Below are 22375 nucleotides of genomic sequence, written 5' to 3' on the forward strand. Positions count from 1 at the left end.
GAACGCAGTACAACCCAAGTATGGTGGTACAACCCAATACCGGGTTGGATGTCAGCTTGACTGGAGCCCAGGTTTCAAAATGTACGGAGAGAGAAGTTCAGTCAGGTGAAAGTCAGGTATCACAAATACAGTTTGAAATCCGTTCGTGACGTTCTCACTCAACAGTCAATACAGGAGAAAGACTGTAAGCAGCTGACCGTCAATAACAAAGGATATCGCATACACCTGCAATACCAGCATGCCAATAAAGCACAATATATATATATATATATATATATATATATATATATATATATATATATATATATAGCATGTTCTGCACCTCACACCAGTAAGTTTGCGAATAACAAGCCAAATGCAGTCCACATATGGTGGTACATTTTATGTAAAATTATAATACGTTGAAGATGCCTGGGTAGCTCTCTGACAGAGTGGAGAAGGGACAGGCAACTTTGATTGGAGTGGGGGCCACAAAGAATCTGAACTCATCATGAGGGGCCACAGTGGCTGCCAGTTGCCCGTCCCTGGAGTAGAGTATATGACCTGCTGACACCGTTTAGCCTCGATCTCACACAGAGACCAGTGGGCCCATGTCCAGACCTCAGCCCTGGGCTCCTCTTCCTCTGTCCTGCCCTGCTAGAAATGACCTCTGTAAACACAGTGAGAAGAACACTCCCCTCACACAGAGACTCCATTTCCACTGAAAGGACCTTGACATATGCTCTCTTCTAGCTTCTCTCCGCCTCTCTTCCAGAGACTGCCAGCCAGCCCGGCCCTGCCAGGACCAAATGTTAGTGGAGAGCTAACTGTTTGTATTGGAAACTGGAGCTGCTGTTTGAGTCAGGTGGGAAAACAAGGTGGGGGACTTTAACCTCCAGAAGAAGCACCAGACTGGAGAATGACATCAGTCAAGCTGTTTATAAACCATGTAGCCCACACAACACTCATCTCTGCTGAACAAAAACCCTGCAAATGAATACAGTACACAGCAAGGTTTTTATCATCTCTGTGTGCTGCCTTCAACACGGGTGAAAAACAATCAAGCTGGGTCTATTAATTCCTTAACAACCCTGTTTCCTTTTCTATTTGAGGTGAATTCAGGAAGTAGGCAGGCAGGTCCAATTAGCACCAAGGAAACGGTGTTGGCCCCTCCCTTCAGCTGAATGCAAAGCTGAGTAAACAGGTTGAAACAGATCTGATCCATGTCTATGGCTGGAACGGTCACTAGACAGACAGGGAATCATCACCATGATTCAGAACAGAAAGGTACTTAACTTACTTAACTTAAGCACAATATAAATCCAGTCAATTATTATTTATTATTATTTGTATACGATCACATATGTCTCTCTATTATGCGGGGTAATAATTGGGAACAGTTTTCCAAAATTAAAATCACTTGGAGCGAATTTCCTGGTGTTAAAACAGTCTTTTTGGTCCAACAATGAAAGTTAAAAATAATATATTTAAAAAATAAGTTAAGTGTTAAATCAAAATATATTTTATATTTGAGATTCTTCAAAGTAGCCACCCTTTTCCTTTAATGACACCTATGCACATTCTTGGCATTCTCTCAACCAGCTTCATGAGGTAGTCACCTGGAATGTATTTCAATTGTTGAAAGTTAATTTGTGGAATTTCTTTCCTTCTTAATGCGTTTGAGCCAATCAGTTTTCAGTGTTGTGGCAAGGTATACAGAAGATAGCCATATTTGGTAGAAGACCAAGTCCATATTATGGCAAAAAAAGCTATCCCATCTGGTTTGCGCTTAGTGGGACTATATTGTTTTTCAACAGGACAATGACCCAACACACCTCCAGGCTGTGTAAGGGATATTTGATCAAGAAGGAGAGTGATGGAGTGCTGCATCAGATGACCTGGCCTCCACAATCATCCGACCTCAACCCAACTGAGATGGTTAAGGATGAGTTAGACGGCAGAGTGAAGGAAAAGCAGACAACAAGTGCTCAGGTGAAGCTGGTTAAGAGAATGCCAAGAGTGTGCAAAGCTGTCATCAAGGCAAAGAGTGGCTACTTTGAAGAATCTCAAATATAACATAGTTTGATTTGTTTAACACTTGTTTGGTTATTACATGATTCCATATGTGTCATTTCAAAGTGTTGATGTCTTCACTATTATTCTACAATGTAGAAAATAGTAAAAATATAGAAAAACCTTTGAATGAGTAGGTGCGTCCAAACTTTTGACTGGTACTATATGCATATATTTTATATATGTTTTGCATCTGAAAACCTGGCTTGCGGGCCATCAGTTGGGGAACTCTGAAGTAGGCGTTTATAGCAGTATCTATTCACTGCATGGTGGATCTGTGTGCTTGTATGCTAAGAACCCTGTGTTGCTGCTTAGCGCTCTAATTTAAATGATTTAGATTTTTTAATAAAGAATGAATAACGCTGACATTAATTTAAAAGCGACCAAATCAATCCTGATTAAAATCTGCTGACAAAGCGGTGCCGTTTGCTGCGCAAAAAAATTGCTTACTGTTGCCTGCTGCAGTAGGAGACCATCATGGGATCCATTTTATTGACAGATTTCAATGGTCTCAAACATTTGTCACACGACCAGCATACACACATTGCTCATGACACACTGTCACTCTCTCATATACCAAGGAAACACTAAAGTCAACCAATGGTGTCGGAGTATCATAGCCACACAGATTTTCAATGGCTCGGCGGCAACGTCTAGCTCGGGTTTCATTCAAATCAAAAACGAATGGGCTGGCAAAATCGCCATATTGTGATTCGTATCATGTGCAATGACCCTGTCTTTGAGCGCCAATGCCTTTAAGCATGCTGCAAGTTCATGGCTTTATTATTCACAGCAAATTTACTCATTTGTTTTCCAATTACACTGGTGTCCCTGCTAGCAGAAAGTGTGTCAGCTTCGGTTACATGAACATGGTCTCCGCCAGCTAACTAGCAGGTAGAGGCATTGGCTGCTGCTGTTGGAAACATTTTCATAAAAGATGAAGGGTGACTAGCCATTTAACTTGTTTTACTCTGCTTTTGGAGTCTCTTATGTCGTTGAAAGGGAAACCACACACAGTTTCACTTCATCTGGCAGACATTTCCACCCTAAGCTATGTGCAAACATTCTGTATTCAGCAGTAAATGTGTGTTGGATAATTGAATGATGTGATGACGATGTGACTTTCTCCTATAGCCAACCAGAATTCTACTATTACTAACACAGTGGGATGTGATATGCTTTCAATATGACGCCATAGTTTCAGCATGGGGGGAGGAAATTAATACAATGCTTTTCCCACAGGACAAAGTAAGCTGGTCCCAGATCTGTTTGGGCTGTCTTGCCAACTCATATGGTCATTTTGTCACATTGTTATAATAATGACTATAGGAGTTGGCAAGACAGCACAAACAGATCTGTGACCAGGCTAATGTTATCTCATATCCACATAACAGTGGAAAGATTAGGACTGAGGACTACTGGAGAGAAAAAATAATGAATGGTGAAAAACAATGTAGAATCAATTTTTAGCTCTAAATGTCAGTCATGAAATATGTGCAGGTAAATGGAAACACAGGAAGACGATATGAGAAAAACCAATGATCAAGCAGTGTCTAATTGAACCCAATGGGATTCTGGTAACAGGGAAGAATTTGCTGGAACAGATCAACTTAGAACATGGCACAAGCATCAATTCATGTATTGACCTTTCAGTGCTATTAATAGATCAGCTCTTAAGTTCATCGCTACGTGAACAGACATCGTTCTCCTGTAGCTTTTGTGTGGTAAAATGCTATCTTGGGTTATCATCCATCTTCCACCCCTAATCATATCACTATTTGTCTGAGATGAATTTCCAATAGGCGGGTGGTGCTGCCATTAATGGTGCTGTTAGACAGAATATAGACACAATTATTGCACAAACTATTATTGCACAAACAAATCAACATTAATGGGTTAACTTGAATTTCAGCTTCAGGTTTGATATGCAGCACAAGAGCAACAAGATAAAGTTAAAGAACTACTGGAAATTGCTTCAGGTGAAACGGCAAGAAACAAGACCTCACAGCGAGGGCCTCAGATCTACATTCTGCCGAGCAGACAGACATCTCCTTGTCTTTCATACTGTGTGGACAGTTGATAAGGAGTTCTTGACAGCTAAAGAGAACTCCCTGTCAGCTGTCCAGATAATATGGAAGACAATGAGATAACAGAGACCTATAGGTGGGCTGCTGGTTGATGGAGGACGATGGTGGACTGAGACTAGTCTTGAGACAGGCAGCTACGTACATGGAGTTGGATTCTAGCTAGAAATAAACGTATTCTTGTTTCCATACTAGACCTTATTTATTACTTTACATGTACTGTATAAGGAATGTATATGTTAGGGGTCAATGAAGGGTCAAGAGGAACTAGGTGTGTGGAAAGTTACTGAGAGAGAAAAGGGGAAGTGCAGAAAGTTAATATTATGTTCAAATATGTTATTGTTGAATATGAATGTTCCTAAAGAGGGAGGCAAAGGGCAACAGTCTAGTGTCAGTTGTTGATAAGGCAGGCCAGTTGCTGAGGGACCAGGACCATAAGGGATGTGGAACTCAACTCGAGATAAGGTCAACAGATGAAGAGAGAAAACACTGCTGGGAGGTGGGCCACAGGGGCCCACCCCGAAGACCATCTGATTATAGACCTATCTCACACACACACGCACACGCACACACGCACACACGCACACACACTTTGCTGCTGTATGACCCAGTGTGAAAAAACTTGGTTTGAGCTGTTTCTAGTCGTCCACACTGTAAAAAGGGCATTATAAACACTCTTTTTGGATTGATTGATGGATTTATTGGTTGATTGATTGGTTAATTGTGCTAGTGCCTACCTTGGACAATGAGATGGACATTAGAGGTCTTGGACTGCTGTTTGGTCTGGATGGAGCATGTGTAGGAGCCCTCGTCGTACACATCCACTTTCTGGATGCGAAGGCTGTACTCCAGCTGGCCCTTGTTCACTAGGTCCACACGTGGGTCCAGCGACCACTTGTCCTCCCCAGCGAAGATGATGTTGGATCGGTTGAGCCAGGCAACTTTGGACACCTTATCATCCACGTAACACCTGGAAGAACAAAAAAAAAAAGAGAGGAAATTTACCACGTTACGAATCAGGTTGATTTGAAAACAAGTATGCACCAGAACTGCGTGAAATGAATATTAAATATCTATGTACAGTACCAGTCAAACGTTTGGACACACCCACTCATTTGATTTGTACTATTTTCTACATTGTAGAATAATAGTGAAGACATCAGAAATATGAAATAACACATATGGAATCATGTAGTAACCAAACAAGTGTTAAACAAATCAAAATATATTTGAGATTTGAGATTCCTAAAATTAGGACATCAGTATCCTCTTGTTTAGCTCGGCTTGTTGCATGCTGTCAGAGCATTACGCCGTGTATAAGTATGACGTCTACGACTATGTGTTAGAGCGCCTGCTTAATGAATAAATGTAAGGGGACGTCTGAATCAATGAGAATGGATATAATGCATAATATAACCTGGCAGACATATGCCGAAAATGCAAATTGAAAACTCAGCCACTCGACACAGTATATCGAGTATATTCAAAACAGAAAGTGATTTAGTCGGAGAGCAGAAGTTGTTTCACGATGACTCTAAGGGGGTTCTTAAATGCAGTAGTGTCACTACTCTGGCCTTTCCTATCGAAGGAGAGGTGGCTTATCAGAAATCTAGGAGGGTTACCACCTTAATAACTGGGCCCGTATTTGTAAAGCGTCTCAGAGTAAGAATACTGATCTAGGATCAGAGTTGTCCAATCATGAATAAGATTATATGGACAGAGGAAACCTGATCCTAGATCAACACTGCTACTCTGAGACGCTTGATACATACGGGCCCAGGTTCTCTCTCACTTATTCACAGATGTCTACAACCCATTCGGGAAGCAGAGTGGTGCAGCGGAAGCGTGCTGGTCCCATAACCCAGAGGTCGATCGATCGAAACCATCTTCTGCTAAAAGAGTTTTGGGGCTCCCGAGTGGCGCAGCGGTGTAAGATGCTGCATCTCAGTGCTTGAGGCGTCACTACAGACACCCTGATTCGAATACAGGCTGTATCACAACCGGCTGTGATTGGGAGTCCCATAGGGTGGCGCACAATTGGTCCAGTGTTGTCCGGGTTTGGCCGGTGTAGGCCGTCATTGTAAAAAAAAGAATTTGTTCTTAACTGACTTGCATAGTGAAATAAAAAATATATAAAAAATAAACTCCACCCTCCACAGGCAAACCCTAATAGTACCCAATGGCCATGCCATCTGAGCTATTGTACATGTCTCTTAATTAAAGCTTTTTCCAACGCCTTTATCTGCCAATAGGAACCCTTTCTAACCCTCCGCTCGCTAATCAGAAACACCCTGGACCCCCCGTCAGGTGAGCAGAACTACAGTGAGAGCACATCAGTTTCCTCATCGCGCTTCACAAACCCTCCGCAGGCCCCAACGCTCCCTGGCCACCGCATGCAGGGCGCCAGCCAAACCTTTTTCCTGTTCAAACTAACAAGCGGCTGCCCGAGAAGGCAAGCGGCTCCTGCCTCCCTCTCTCCCTGTCTCTAAGCAACCTCTGTTTTGGCGAGCAGCAGGCAGGTGGTGAGGCAGGCAGGATGACAGGGGTCTGTTGGGTTTGACGGGTGCCTGTGCTGCTGAGCTGAGCTGGGCCACGGCCATGCTGCAGGGTTCACCGTAGGGGAAGCCCACAGCTCACAATACAGGCAGCAGAGGCATAGTGGGAGACTAATGAGAGGGGAGACGTGCCAGGCTCTGGCAGACAGATACTCCCCCTGTACTCCCTTCATACTCCCCCCCCCCCCCCAAGCAGAATGGACTGGACTGAACCATGCTGAGGTGGTGTGAGGGGGTGGTGGGAGGCACAGCTGCTCTACAGGCAGGACGTAAAAAAACTGAAAACAACCAGCTCACTTACATAATCACAGATGCTCTGTCTCAAGCGATCGATCAACTTGACCAAACACTGTAACACTGTTTTGATTAAAAGGATGGAGAATTATGTTGGCTGATCATGGGCTAACTCCCCTTCTCCTTCAGTTTGTGAGGGGGGCTGTTCCTTTTACAAGTCGTTCTGTTTGCATGTAGCACACAGTGGAAAAAAGCAGCAGGCAAATCAAAGCCAGGTCATATCTTTTCCCCTTACAGCATTTCCTCGCCCCAGATACGTTCTCGGTAGCAGGTTAAGAGTATTTCCGGGAAGGTGGCTGTAATCTCCAAGGACATGGCTTAGAGGGAATAGTGCATTCGTTTAGAAACTAGGAGGAATAGAAAAGCCCTTGGTAGGTACAGTACAGAGCAGACGGCCCTCAACGGATGCCAGATAAAAATGTCCTGTCTTTAGAGGACTAATGATTTCACACGTTCATAAACAACCAGGTGATTAATTAGCTACAGTAGGTGTATAGTGAACATAATAATCAACCTACTAATTAATTTCACACGTCTGCCATTTAGAAAATTTGGGTAATTTTACAGACCCAAGGAACTCCAGACATACTGTTGAATCGACGCAAAAGACGAAATTAAGCAAAGTGGGTTCAAACACAAATCATTGTTATTCTTGTAAAATTGTGTTGACACCGTTTATTGTGAGGGACACATTAATTGGTTTGATTCAAAAGGAAAGTGTGATGTTTTTGAGGGTTGTTTATGAAATCCACAGAGTGCCAATGAAGCATTTAAAAGAAAAATGATGAGGGTGAGAAAAAGTATCCTTTTATTCATAGACTTAAAAGGAATTGATATCATTACGGAAAAAAACACCAATGGCCCCTGGATCCGAATCTAGCCCACAGGGTGAAACCTGCAGGAAATCTATTTATTCTAGATGCTACAAATATAACTAACTGTACAAGAAAATAAACCCACAGTGGCAACAGAACACACGTTGTACAATGACGAAAAGGGAGAAATGCGGAGAGAAGAAAGTAAAAAAAGATTGGAGGCTGCTGGTTATCTGAGGATGCTCCTTTCACTTTTTGGTACCTCCTTTGAATTCCTTTTCCCCAGAACACTTAGTAATTTCTCCTCAACATGATTCACTCAGAACAGCTTGCAGAGGAAGAAGCTGTGTGCGTGTGACATATACAGTATGCATCTGGAAAGATTGAGACCCTCTCCTTTGTCTTTGGGCAGGTTTCCACTGCAAAGCCTCTAAACAGCCACAAAACATTGGAATAATTTCCCATCATGCACCGTTCTTGCTCTCCTGGTTCACATACATCCCTGTCTGAATAATCAGTCAACTAGGAGATGATTATTTTGAGATGCATCCTTATAGCACAGTGACTGTTGGTTTATCTGTCTTGCTAAACTAGTTGTGGAGGTGAGAAAAGATTGCTTGAACATAACAACTGTGGGATAGATGATACCTCTGAGAATCCTAGTCAGGGGGATGTATGGAAATGGCATCCTGCTTCGATTAAACCTCCTGAGATGCTCTCTCTGCACATTGTGCCTCCATAACTGAGGATAAAGCTGAGATAAGCAACCTCTTCCCTCACAGTAAATAATAAATGATATACATTAGAAAATAATTTGCTGTAAAACGCCCTCTGTGTGATCCATAGGGAAAACACTATTGAGGACATGTTAATACTGTACTGAGAGGAAGATAATGTAAAGCAAAGAAGGAGGTATGGCTTCTAGACAGCAGGGGTACTGGAGTATGCTCCTGTGAATGATTTGTATTCACTCTACATATCACTAGCTGTAATGCTGTGGCTCTATTAGCACAGACCTCTCAGTGGACCCTATGAGGCCTTTGCAATAGCGCTCTCTCTGCTGCTTGTGGCCTTGAGGGAGTGCTAAAGGTTAGATTGCCCTGGCACAGAGGCCTCTAATTACCAAGACTTGACAAAGCACCTGTCATCTTGTATAAGAAGACCACTCAAGTCTTGGTATGAATCGTAATACTGTTGAAATTGCTTATTTACAGTATTACTTGTCTGGAAAGTTAAGAGGTTGATAACTACAATGACCATCCGCTCCACATTCTGAGTGGCTCTGAAGAGGTTGTGAGTTGCATCTGACGTTTCTATGAATACACTCCAAGCTTGATTGATAAGCTCTATTTTTAAATTGTATAAGCCTAACGCTGCAATATGTACAGTTGAAGTCGGAAGTTTACATACACTTAGGTTGGAGTCATTAAAACTCGTTTTTCAACCACTCCAAAAATTTCTTGTTAACAAACTCAATTGTACAAACAATAGTACGCAAGTATAAACACCATGGGACCACGCAGCCGTCATACTGCTCAGGAAGGAGACGCGTTCTGTCTCCTAGAGATTAACGTACTTTGGTGTGAAACGTGCAAATCAATCCCAGAACAACAGCAAAGGACCTTGTGAAGATGCTGGAGGAAACAGGTACAAACGTATCTATATCCACAGTAAAACGAGTCCTATATCGACATAACCTGAAAGGCCGCTCAGCAAGGAAGAAAACACTGCTCCAAAACCCCCATAAAAAAGCCAGAGGCTTGCAAGCCGAAGAACACCATCCCAACCGTGAAGCACGTGGCTGGCAGCATCATGTTGTGGGGGTGCTTTGCTGCAGGAGGGACTGGTGCACTTCACAAAATAGATGACATCATGAGGCAGGAAAATGATGTGGATATATTGAAGCAACATGTCAAGACATCAGTCAGGACGTTAAAGCTTGGTCACAAATGGGTCTTCCAAATGGACAATGACCCCAACAATACTTCCAAAGTTGTGGCAAAATGGCTTAAGGACAACAAAGTCAAGGTATTGGAGCCCTGAACTCAATCCTATAGAACATTTGTGGGCAGAACTGAAAAAGTGTGTGCAAGGATCCTACAAACCTGACTCAGTTATAGGGAGCTTGTGGAAGCTTGTGGAAGGCTACCCAAAATGTTTGACCCAAGTTTAAATTGTTTAAGGCAATGCTACCAAATACTAATTGAGTGTATGTAAACTTCTGACCCACTAGGAATGTGATGAAAGAAATAAAAGCTGAAATAAATTATTCTCTCTACTATTATTCTGACATTTCACATTCTTAAAAATAAAGTGGTGATCCTAACTGACCTAAGACAGGGAATTTTTACTACAATTAAGTGTCAGGAATTGTGAAAAACTGAGTTTAAATGTATTTGGCTAAGGTGTATTTAAACTTCCGACTTCAACTCTAACTTTTTGGGCGACCCGATCAAATTTGCATAGACATGTTAGTTATAGATCCTTCTTTTTCACTGAAAGCAAATCTAAGACACAGTATTATGTGCGTTATTTCTATGCTTCCCAGTCTTAACTTTCGTACTTTTGGTTTTGTACACCAGCTTCAAACAGCTGAAAATAAAACATTTATGGTTATTGAATATATATTTCACAGCGGTTTAGATGGTACAATGATTCTCTACAAAATACTTGGTTGTTTTGTCACAAACTGAAATTAGGTGAACTATTAGAATTTTAGCAACCAGGAAATGGCAGAGCGATTCCAGCATAGTGCACCTTTAATATCTAAAGTGCCCTCTACTTTCAACCTTGGGGTTGCTGTGTGGTCTGTCTGTGTCAGCTGTAAAAATAAATAATTAAAAAAAGCATTCAAAAGTGGTCGTTTCATCCTGCCCATCATCTGTCCACCATCAAACCCCCATCGAGTGTATTCCAAATAAAAGGCTATTCACCTCCCAGTCTGGACTTGGAACAATAGCCAAGGTTTCTCTCTGCTCTCAGCCAGCCAGTCCTGGCTCTGCCAATCAAAGCCCAACAGAAGTGTACAGCAGTTCTCAAGTTTGAAGGTCTGCTAAGTTTAATTTGTGATAAATGTCTTTACTGGACACAGTCATGACAACAGCAGTAAAACATGCAGTAAAAGGTTAGACTGTTTGTTACCTAGTGAATAGCAACAAGACAAAGTAGTCTGCTCTGCCCGACAACAGTGTTGTGTTATTTATTTGTGTTCTGCTAATGCAACGGTCTTCAGGTCCAAGGCAGAGAGCTACCTTGATTAATAAATAAAGGATTATTAATACATTAAATGTTATAGCGCTCCAAATATCTCCATAATTGTGTGCGCGTGCATGAATTAACTTAACACACGTACATTAGCCTAATGGTTACATGGTTTATGCAGAGTTCTACATCCTGAGTTAAGGTTACTTTCTGATTACATTATAAGTGCTATGATTATACACTTTCCATATTCAAAGCATTTAAGTTTTGTTACAGGCTATATCTTCAACTGAAAAACATGAAACCCTATCTCGGGTACGTAAAAAATGAAACATCGTCAGTTGAAGTGATGATTTGTAAAGTACGACATTCCTTTGAGTGTATATGATTAAAGTCACTCATCGCAGCCTTGACAGTGTGACATGAACAAAGAAAGATTGCTTGTATGAAAACGTGGAGAAACCGAGAGCTAAGATTTGTACTAAACTAAAGCATGGCTGTGGTCTAGAAAGAAATGTGTTCTGCAGTCGACGTTTAAAGGACACATCTGACACCCCTCGAAATGCCTCTTCTCCAAATCTGAAAGGTGCATAGATTGGGAGGAATAATGAGCGTTGTTGGTAATGAACGATCCATCCATCTGTACATCATATACCCCCACCATTTCAGCCACGGTATATACGAGCTTACAGATATTCCATTAATTGCTTTCTGTCTGAGGAAGGGGTAGGTGTGGCACTGTTCCATGAGATTACACCAAGACGGTCCTGATGTGTGACTGCAAGAAAAAGTGGTTTTCCGTGCTTGAATTCATGCTTTCTCTCACTATGAAAGAGTGGAAAGCACAAGAATATTAATAATGCAGTGAAATGCATGGCTGCCACAAAATAATACACACGATGGAATAAATGCAATTTTTTATCAGGCCAATAATTAATCACAAAGGTGTCGACGCTCGCAGTAAACATTTTCTGGGTGGAAATCTGTCTTCCTGCAGGTTAGACAAGGAGGAAGTGAGTTTTTCAGGACAGATTTGCCCCAAGTTGCCACCCAACACACTACAACAGATTGCCTCAAGACAAACCTACCAGTCACCCAGATGATTACTGAGAGAGCAACCAGTTAAATTACTCTGAAGTTGCTGATTTTTATTTCAGTTGATGGCTGGCGTTGAAGCACTCGCTCACTTCAAGTGAAAAAAAAACATTTTGTGGGCCTCAGCATTGCCAATTTCTTGCTGTCACAGGTAGCTGGGAATTGACTGTGGAACATGCAGCATATCACTTTAAAGTGACGGGGGAAACTGGTAATCGCTTTGCGCTGGCCACATGCTCCTGTCGCCTCTTATAAGAACCTTGTTCACTCAGGAGAAATCCTTAAACCTAAACGCACTTGGAGGGAGAAGACACTGAGGATTCGCCCAGCATTGTCTCGCTAGCTCTGGCTCTGGAGTGGAGTGACCATGGACCATAGATTACAGACACAACCCAGGAGGTTTCTGGCACACACCATTACACCATATGCATCAACAACAAGGTGAACCTGGACCGGAACCATCATAGTAATCAATTGAGACAGGCCGCTGGTGTTTGGATTGCTTTGGGTAACTGTTGTTACATCCAGAAAAGGTTGAGATTGTTTCTATGGTAACGAATTGCGTTAGACATGCGTCTAAACCATATCTGAAAGATTATTTACAGAAGTGCAACTTTTAAAACCAATGTATCTTGGAGAGGTTGGGGAATAATCATGCTAGCAGGAAATGCAGTTTGTGAATGTGAAGAATTGACAATAACATCTGCAAGACATTACAGTGTTTATAGATGTTGGGTTGAAGAGTTGAAGTATTGTCTGTTATTATGTTAAAAGTAGGCCCAGTTTACACTCGTGACCTTGGGACTATAAGGTTCTATCTGCACAAAGCACACTTCTGAACAATTGAGCATCAACGTTTTCACATCACAGATCTCAGAACTGTTTTTTAGTGAATTCTTCTTTATAACCCATTAAGGTCCTCACCTTAAAGGCATCTAAAGTGCAGAGTATCAAAACCCTGAGACATCTGTAAATCAATTTGGGTTCAACCATAAGGTTCTATCTGACACTTCTGAATTAGACATGTTCAGTTTTTAATAAAACTGTAGCTATTTGAATACATAAATGACAGAATAACACTATTCTACCAAGAGAGAGTCAGAACACATAATCAAATACATTAAGACATGTATTATGATCATGAGACGAATTACTGTCATCACCGAACAACGATGTGACACCATTATTTACTTTTAAGATTTCTGACAGTGTTGTTTTTTTTTGCTTGTATCCCATTATTGCTTGCTAGACTAACCTAGACCATACTTAGAGACGGCAAAGACGTGTTCTGATTGCTCCGTCTGTATTTGTTCAGGCATGTGATTGGATAGCTGATAGAGCCTTATAGCGCCCAGTTCAAATGGGTTTATACAGATAGAACTTTCTAGTTTTTTTTTTCTTCACTTAAAATGTACTTTTTCAAAAATCTAACTTTACAGACATGTAGAACCATCTAAAGATCCATTATATGTGACCAACTCATTTTTGGAGAAAAAAAAGTCATATATAACCTTATATTCCCAAGGTATCGCACTCCCGATATCTCAAGCATGCGAAGCTGCAACAGGATGCTTCTATACATTGAATTGAATTAGAATTGTACTGTAACAGAACACATTATGCAACCAATGGCACCAATCCATACTTTCCCTTCCCGTAGACAATGTGATATATATACACAGTACCTCAGCACAGATACAATATAAAAATCCTGGAATTACAGGTGTCTGGTGAATCACATAAGTGGCAGTTCTTTGTATAGCCTATGTAATTTGCGAGACATTGTATGTTGGGAAGGTGAAGATGCATTTCAGAAGTAAAAATTGAATCAGTGATGAAAGAGTTGTGTGTGTGTGTGTGTGTGTGGGATCGAGAAATTACTGTGTAATAGTCATGACATGGGTTGGTGATGAGAGGGACTGTGTGTGTAGGAGCTGTGACTGTTCTGATGGTGCGTGTGTGTGAGAGAGCACGTGTGCGTGTGCAATGCGAATGTGCGATTTGGTGGTGTCAGTGTGTACAGGAGCAGCTTGTGGGGGTGTGTGTGTTGATCCTCTGAGGGACAGTGTGGGACGGTGATGTGAGGGACAGTCGTTTGAAGGTGAACTTGAGGTTCAGAGAACTCTCAAACAGCTCTATGATGGATTCGGGAGCGCAATTTAAAGCACTTCTACCGCCGAGTCCAGTGCAAAGAGAGCCGTTAATCACCATGGCAGTACTGTGCTTTATGTGTCAACAGGAGGGGAAACTGTGGCAGAGAGACAAGGACTTCACAGGGTAAAACTCCTAGAACCGGTGACTTCTATTTTGTTCTCTCTACTTTTTCAGAGTGAGAAGGCAATAAGCAGCGTTTGACCAAAATCAAATATTAAGTATGTACAATAATAGCTGGCACACTGTCCACACAGTAAAACGGGCACATCTCTCTACCAAAACTAACGGGAGATACCAGGTCTAAGAATTCTGATATTATGTTAACCCCTTATAGTCAAAACCTTGATTTTATTTTGAAAAGAAGTCTGGATCTCCTATTGAAAATGCCGAACTTCAGTGGTAAATAGGTAGTCCTTTTAAATATCATGTTGAACAGATCTCTAAAAAAGTTAACAACCAGTGTGCCATAACAATTCATATTCCAGGTGCAGAATACAGCTGAGAACCTGGAGGCTGTGTGGTGGGGTGGAGAATAACAATGTGACAAATCACATCTCATTTGGAACCAAGCCTGTTTCCTCCTCTGGCAGCTACAGTCAGCAGTCCTGGGATCAGTTCAGTCCTGGCTGGAATATTGGATCTCTTCATTGCTGCTGACTACATCTCAAAGCAGCGTGTCTATGAGCCTAGAGTCTCATCCTTAAACTGCCATTGGTTAGTACCTCTGTACCTCTGCCTTGTTCCCCCATTCACTTTAGGTGATAAGAAAAACTATGAATAAATGTAGCCCCATTTCCAACATCAAGACAGCCCAAAGGTGCCACTCGTCGATCAGTATCTGAGAGATATGAGAAGCGACCGTTCTTTTCTAGGTGCTGTGCCTAGATCGATGAAGGGTTCCTTTTTGATGTCAATTTACATTTCGGTGATGGGGCTTTGAATGGAGACCGTGACAGGGTGCATATTGAAGTCAGGAGCAGGGATCTCAGGCACTAGGCTGATCAGCCTAATCTTCCCCTGAGAACGCTGGGAATTGGATTTATCATCAACGCGACACCTAATCCTCCAGGGGGGCCTCGCTCTCCCTTGCGCACCCCCCCCCCCCCACACCTTTAACTTTACTTGTTTCTAAAGTAATTACAAAGAGAAATGTTTCTACCAGGAGAGAGAAGGAGAGGCTTGCTATTATCCTGGCGTACCTTCTTCGAGGTGTCTGACACCGGCACCTATTCTCCATGTTGCCAGTGCTTGCGTTTGAACTAGTTTGAGAGGCTGCAAAGGCTGCTGTCAGCCCCTCTCCCGTGCTGCATTATTAATGGGAGACTGTTGTGTATGAGGCGCCAGCCAGCGAGTGGCTGGGTCCTCTGAGGCGAGGCATCCAGAGCTGATTACCCAGCCTACTAGCCTGCGCCGTGGTGGCAGCTGGACGGCTTCAGCATTCAGGCCACAGGCTAATGAAGCATCCAGCGGCGTAGCCATGTTTGATAAAGCCATCACAGAGAGCGTTTGCCAGGCCTGAGAGAGATACACAAAAAATATATAAATACAATAATATGTTGTATTGTCACACACCGGAAAGGTGCAGTGAAATTTGTTGTTTTACAGGTCAGCCAGGGTAGTATAGCACCTCCAGAGCAAATTAGGGTTAAATGCCTTGCTCAAGGGCACATCAACAGATTTTTCACCTTGTCAGCTCAGGTATTCGAACCAGCAAACTTTCGGTTACTGGCCAACACAAACTACTAGCTTACCTGCCGCCCTCATGCAGGACTTGGATGGGGAATGGCTTGGAAAATGGTAATTCAACAAGCGATGAGTGGGTGTACAGGAAAGGAAATAGTTGTGGCTTTGTCAATACACATTGCATTTACAAAAACATAATTATTTTAGATTATTCAGATAATTAAAAAAATAATGATAAGGAATTATTCTACCTGATAATGTGGTGAAAACTCCCACTGGAGGTTATATTATGAATTTTCATCAGTGTCATGATTTTATTCACAAGGATTTGCATATCATATTCCTTGGCCACAAATCAAATGGCTAAAAAACTAACAAACAAAAAAAGTGTTTAGCACGTTGAGGCTCATCTCAGCATCTCTGAGTTCCACAGGCAACCCTTTGCCTTGCAAGATGTGGGTGGAGAAGCAGGCATGTTTACATTGATGTCATTCAGCATGTAGGAGGGGAATTAAGTGGTGTAGGTCTCCAAAATGAATGAAAGGGCCCCAGATGTGCCCAAGGACACTTCCTAGAAGCTTCCCAGAGCTGTGTGGTCTATAGGTCTGTCACTCATCTCATGACCCAGACATAGGGATAATTATTTACATCAAAATTAGATGGTTTCCCTATACTTGCATATTTTGTGTTTTTCCAACAAATGGAAACAAAATGTCTAACTGTGATTGTGTTACATTTAGCCGCTTATGTTACAGTCTGAGAAAGATTTAAGTATTCTTCTCTTTGCATTCTGGGTAAGGCTTTTGATGGACTTCACATCCCCACCCACTTCCCTAAAACCTCTTACCTCCCTCATTCACATCTGGCAACCACAGTTTATAGAGCAGATACCATACAGCTCATTCCCTACTTCGCATACTACATGTATGCTACTCCAAATGTAATTACAGACCATTATAGCAAATGTTCGGGTCTTTTCTGGTTTGCGTGTCTCAATCTGGCAATATACTGCATTGCCACTAACAGTACTACAGTGCATTCGAAAGTATTCAGACCCCTTCCCCTTTTCCACATTTTGTTATGTTACAGCCTTATTCTAAAATGTATTATTTCCTTATCAATCTACACACAATACCCCCATAATGACAAAGTAAAAACAGGTTTTTATAATGTTTTGCAAATGCATAAAAAAACTAAAACAGAAATACATTAACATAAGTATTCAGACCCTTTGCTATGAGACTCGAAATTGTGCTCAAGTGCATCCTGTATCCATTGATCATGCTTGAGATTTTTCTACAACTTGATTGGTAAATTGTGGTAAATTAAATTGATTGGACATGATTTGGAAAGGCACACACACCTGTCTATATAAGGCCCCACAGTTGACAGTGCATGTCAGAGCAAAAACCTAACCATGAGGTCGAAAGAATTGTCCATAGAACTTTGAGACAGGACTGAGTCGAGGTACAGATCTGGGGAAGGGTACCAAAACATTTCTGCAGCATTGAAGGTCCCCAAGAATACAGTGGCCTCCATCATTCTTAAATGGAAGAAGTTTGGAACCACCAAGACTCTTCCTAGAGCTGGCCGCCCGGCCAAACTGAGCAATTGGGGGGGAAGGGCCTTGGTCAGGGATGTGACCAAGAACCAGATGGTCACTCTGGCAGAGCTCTAGATATCCTCTATGAAGATGGGAGAACTATCCAGAAGGACAACCATCGCTGCAGCACTCCACCATTCAGGACTTTATGATAGTGTGGCCAGACAGAAGACACTCCTCAGTAAAAGGCACATGACAGCCTGCTTGGAGTTTGCCAAAAGGCACCTAAAGACTCTCAAACCATGAGAAACAAGATTCTCTGGTCTGATGATAACCAAGATTGAACTCCTTGGCCTGAATGCCAAGCGTCACGTCTGGAGGAAACCTGGCAGCATCCCTATGGTGAAGCATGGTGATGGCAGCATCATGCTGTGGGGATGTTTTTCAGGATCAGGATCGAGTCAGGATTGAGGCAAAGATGAGAGGAGCAAAGTACAGAGAGATCCTTGATGAAAACCTGCTCCAGAGCGCTGAGAACCTCAGACTGGGGTGAAGGTTCACCTTCCAACAGGACAATGACCCTAAGCACACAGCCAAGAAAAGGCAGGAGTGGCTTCGGGACAGGTCTCTGAATGTCCTTGTTTTGGCCCAGCCAGAGCCAGAACCCGATTGAACATCTCTGGAGAGACCTGAAAATAGAGATGCAGCGACGCCCCCCATCCAACCTGACAGAGCTTGAGAGGATCTGCAGAGAAGAATGGGAGAAACTCACAAAATACAGGTTGTGCCAATCTTGTAGCGTGATACCCAAGAAGACTCAATGCTGTAATCGCTGCCAAACGTGTTTCAACAAAGTACTGAGTAAAGGTTCTGAATACTTATGTAAGTGTAATATTATTTTTTTTTAACTATTTTTGCTTTGTCATTACGGGGTATTGTGTGTTGATTGACGATGGGGGAAAAAAACGATTTCATCAATTTTAGAATAAGGCTGTAACGTAACAAAATATGGAGAAAGTCAAGGGGTCTGAATACTTTCCGAAGGCACTGTAGATAGCTAGGTGCTACTGAGTCTGGGTGTGTAGGAACCTTCTAGTGGTTATTTTCATCACCACTGCCACTGAGTTCAGGCTAAAGTGTTGATTAATCAAGTTAAGTGTTCTGAGCCAATCACACAGTAGAAGTAAAATCACCTACATTACAGGCTGGATGACTGACTGAATACATGACTGGCGAAGATGAGCAAATCTACTATTCATTATCACTGAGAAGCTACCGTCCAAACACTTGCTATCATTAGGTTTGTTAACACATTTGTCATTGCCCAGACTGGCCTCGAAGTTAATTTACTTAATGTATGTATATTACATTCTTTAACAGCCCCAGCTGCCTCGCGATAAAGTGTAATGTTCTCTGTTGGCTTGATAAAGCCTTTTTGTCTTCTTGACTCATCCTTCTCAAGTGAATCCCTTCCTCTCCCTCCTCGAGATTGTTATTATCTTATAGCTGTACCCTCTGGACCCTGAAAACACAGCAACGCTATCGATGTCTTCCCTCACCACGGGCCATCTAAAATCCCCATAAGATTTGACTTAAGGGGAAGTCACTGTTAAGATGGAAGAATTCCACCCACTCAGACAACAACATGAATAACTCAGAAGCCTTTTCTGAATTTGACTTTTTCTTCCCCCATCTTCGTTCTAGCCAGACTATACTTCAATCACATTAGCGGTTGTTGTTTGCTGCCACTTTTAAAGCAAACAATGCAGGAAGACAGCTGTATTTTATTTTGTTATTTTGCACAGATTAAAGCATTAACAGAGAAGGCGACCAGCTCCAAGCATGAAATCTTGTTTGTTCAAAACACTGGCCCTCTTTGTGCATCTGAGGTGGTAACCCCGGCGTGGAGAAAGAAACCAATGGATTCGAGTGACCACAATCGCCCTGCATATTTCCAATGCATTTAAATGGGTTTGTTGCTGTCAGTCACGGGGTGTGAGAGATGTCTTTCATTTTGTTCGAGGTCTGTGTATCATTTCTCTTCCACTGCCGTGAGGAAAACGACGCTGCAGGTAAAACAACTTAATGTGTGCCAGTGAAAAGAGGCTGGTGAGAAATAGGGCTCAAGTGTTATCACTCTGCGCAAGGATGACAAGGGGAGACGCTTTCTTCAGGGCCAATCTCTCACATGTCCTCGGGGCTGGTGTGAAGCAGAACTGCAGATGACTCACAATTAGCATTAGCATCCTTTGCTTTGGGTATAGCAGCCCGCCGGTCTCCAAATGTATGGAGAAAGAACACGTCTTTTGATAATCGTTCGTGCAGTGAGTGGCCTCCTCCCAGTGATAGGGGGGAAACAGCGGTCAGTTAAATGTTGAATTAGCTCCAGTGCACTGGGCGTTGTAAGGCCAGACAAGGCACCCCTGTGCAGAGAGCTGCTCAGCCTCACAATGAGAGACAGGCACATTCAAAACATGTTTGCACATCAATTCCTCTCCCGAAGGCTGATGCGGCTGTGGAACGTACACTGAGCGGCTTTCCTGTAGAACACGATTAACTATAGTAATCAATGCGTGGTTGTTCGGTGGTGTTCTGGTATGGCTCTCTGTTTACAGTATAGTACGGCAACTCTTTGGGCTGTTCTCTCGATTGACTGGGCTCTAGTCATGATCACATCGACAACCACAGAGGACGAGCAACAAAGCGCTTGCCTCTGTAGCTCGTCCATATCAATACAGCCCAGCTTCTAAGGGCTGGCATCTGCCCATTCTAATCTCTATTGACACTTGAGAGGTTGACAGGTGGTCACAGGCACCCTTTCATATGAGTTACAGAACCAATAAGAGCTAGAAGAATATGCCTTTGGGGGAACTACACTTAGCAGCTTGACAGTGAGTGACAAAACAAAGGTGTCTAAACCTCGCCTTTGAATACAGAGTTTCCCATGACGTCCTGAATAATAAACAAAAGAACACAGGTGACATGCTGGTGAGGAAAAGCATTTGGGTGGGATGAAAAAGAGCTGGGAGAAGAGAGCGAGAGAAAAACAGGGGATGAAAAAATGGATTGATATTAATGAAAGCAAAAATGCAACGGCACTCTCAGAAAAACGTGTCACTCAAGATCAAAATGTGTTTTTCTTTCATCTATATCAAATCCTACCTCTACTGCAGATAAACTTTGATTCTGTGGAACGCTCAACGCTTTGCTGGTTTAATTACACAAATAGATGAAGTCCAGAACACCAGGAGCGAGCCCCACAAGACTCCAACAGACTCCCATAACTTCCTGCCTGCAGTTGCTGGTCCATGAAACCACAGCAGTAGCTAAGCATTATGATGTGATGGGAGGATGGGAGTGGATGTCAGGTGGTGGAGGGGAAACATCTGTTCAATTTCACACCTCTTTCCCCAACACACACACACACACACACACACACACACACACACACACACACACACACACACACACACACACACACACACACACACACACACACACACACACACACACACACACACACACACACACACACACACACACACACACACACACACACACACACACACACACACACACAACCCTAAGCCACAGACACAAACGCACACATCTGAATATGCAGCAATGTGTCTCAAAGCAGAGAGTCTGTGCTGAAAGCAACCTCTACAGAACTTCCGACTCGGGCCGGAATAGCACTGGCACAAACAGCTGCTGACAGGAAACACAACTCACCCTCAGCACAGCAACACTGACCCAAACACATTTCTCATTCGCCACAGCACTAAGACACTTCTATTATTCATCAAAACACTAACTGACAGACGATATAACTTCATTCTGTCACCCTCGCTCTAGCAGAAATATAACAGCATTAGAGTTTAGGCAGGGAGCCATATAGCAATGGGCAGATCCACAAACACACACGCACACATACATGCAAGCAAGCAAACACGCGGGCACACTGACTGATGCATACATGCGCATATGCGTACGCAGGCACACGCATCTTTCAATAAAACAGCAAGGCACACAAATAAAAAGCAGTGATTGAGCAAAGATCAGCAGAGTCACAGACACACACACACGTAGCATTTGGCAGAGGTGCATGCAGAGGCACGGTGTGCCCAGGAGACAAGATGGAGGAAATGTCGGTAGCCCACAGAGAGCGGCGTGCCATTCAGGGCAAATCACTTGACGGATTAGCAGGTTGTCATTTCTCTTTGAGCACATACAGCAACTTAAAGATCAGCTGGAGTTCTCAGGCGGGAGGGAAGGCGAGAGCGAGAGAGAGAGCGAGAGAGAGAAAGAGAGAGAGAGAGTGAGGTTGGGGGGGTGGTTGCTAACACTTACAATTGATCTCCAATATCATGCAATCCACTCAATGCTGTGTGAAGCACATTTCCAAGGCAGGAAGCTCTCGTGACACGTTTCATCTCCATTTCATCATTTACTGGGAAAACCAGAAGTTTTAAGAAGCTACCAATCTTGTTCACTCTCTACAAAATATATACAGTAGCTACGGTATCCTGATGGTTAGAGCATTGGGTGGAAAGGTTGCTGGATTGAATCCCCGAGCTGACAAGGACAAAATCTGTTGTTCTGCCCCTGAGCAAGGCAGTTAACCCACTGTTCCCCGGGCGCTGAAGACGTCGATTGATGTCGATGCACCTCTCTGATTCAGAGGGGTTGGGTTAAATGCGGAAGACACATTTCAGTTGAATGCATTCAGTTGTACAACTGACTAGGTATCCCCCTTTCCCCTTACCATATGAATGAACTGAAGCGTGTTTCATTGTAAATGTAAATGAAAGATACATACCGCACAATTTCCAGAGGTCACCTTACTGTTAACATACAACCTATCCAGCTAGATCCTTATCTCTTCCTGTTTGCCTGCTC

General features: G+C 42.8%; 1 protein-coding gene across 4 annotated transcripts in view; it reads right to left on the reverse strand.

Annotated features, from left to right (window-relative positions):
- LOC139549749 (limbic system-associated membrane protein-like) overlaps positions 1-22375 on the reverse strand; it is a 1088465-nt gene that overhangs the window by 41465 nt on the left and 1024625 nt on the right. For all 4 annotated transcript variants that reach the window (XM_071360485.1, XM_071360486.1, XM_071360484.1 and 1 more), the window contains one exon: positions 4874-5106. In XM_071360485.1, coding sequence (XP_071216586.1) covers positions 4874-5106 — 233 coding nt within the window. The remainder of the gene's footprint in view (positions 1-4873; positions 5107-22375) is intronic.

The sequence above is a fragment of the Salvelinus alpinus genome, chromosome 22, assembly GCF_045679555.1.
Source record: "Salvelinus alpinus chromosome 22, SLU_Salpinus.1, whole genome shotgun sequence".
NCBI classification, from domain to species: domain Eukaryota; kingdom Metazoa; phylum Chordata; class Actinopteri; order Salmoniformes; family Salmonidae; genus Salvelinus; species Salvelinus alpinus.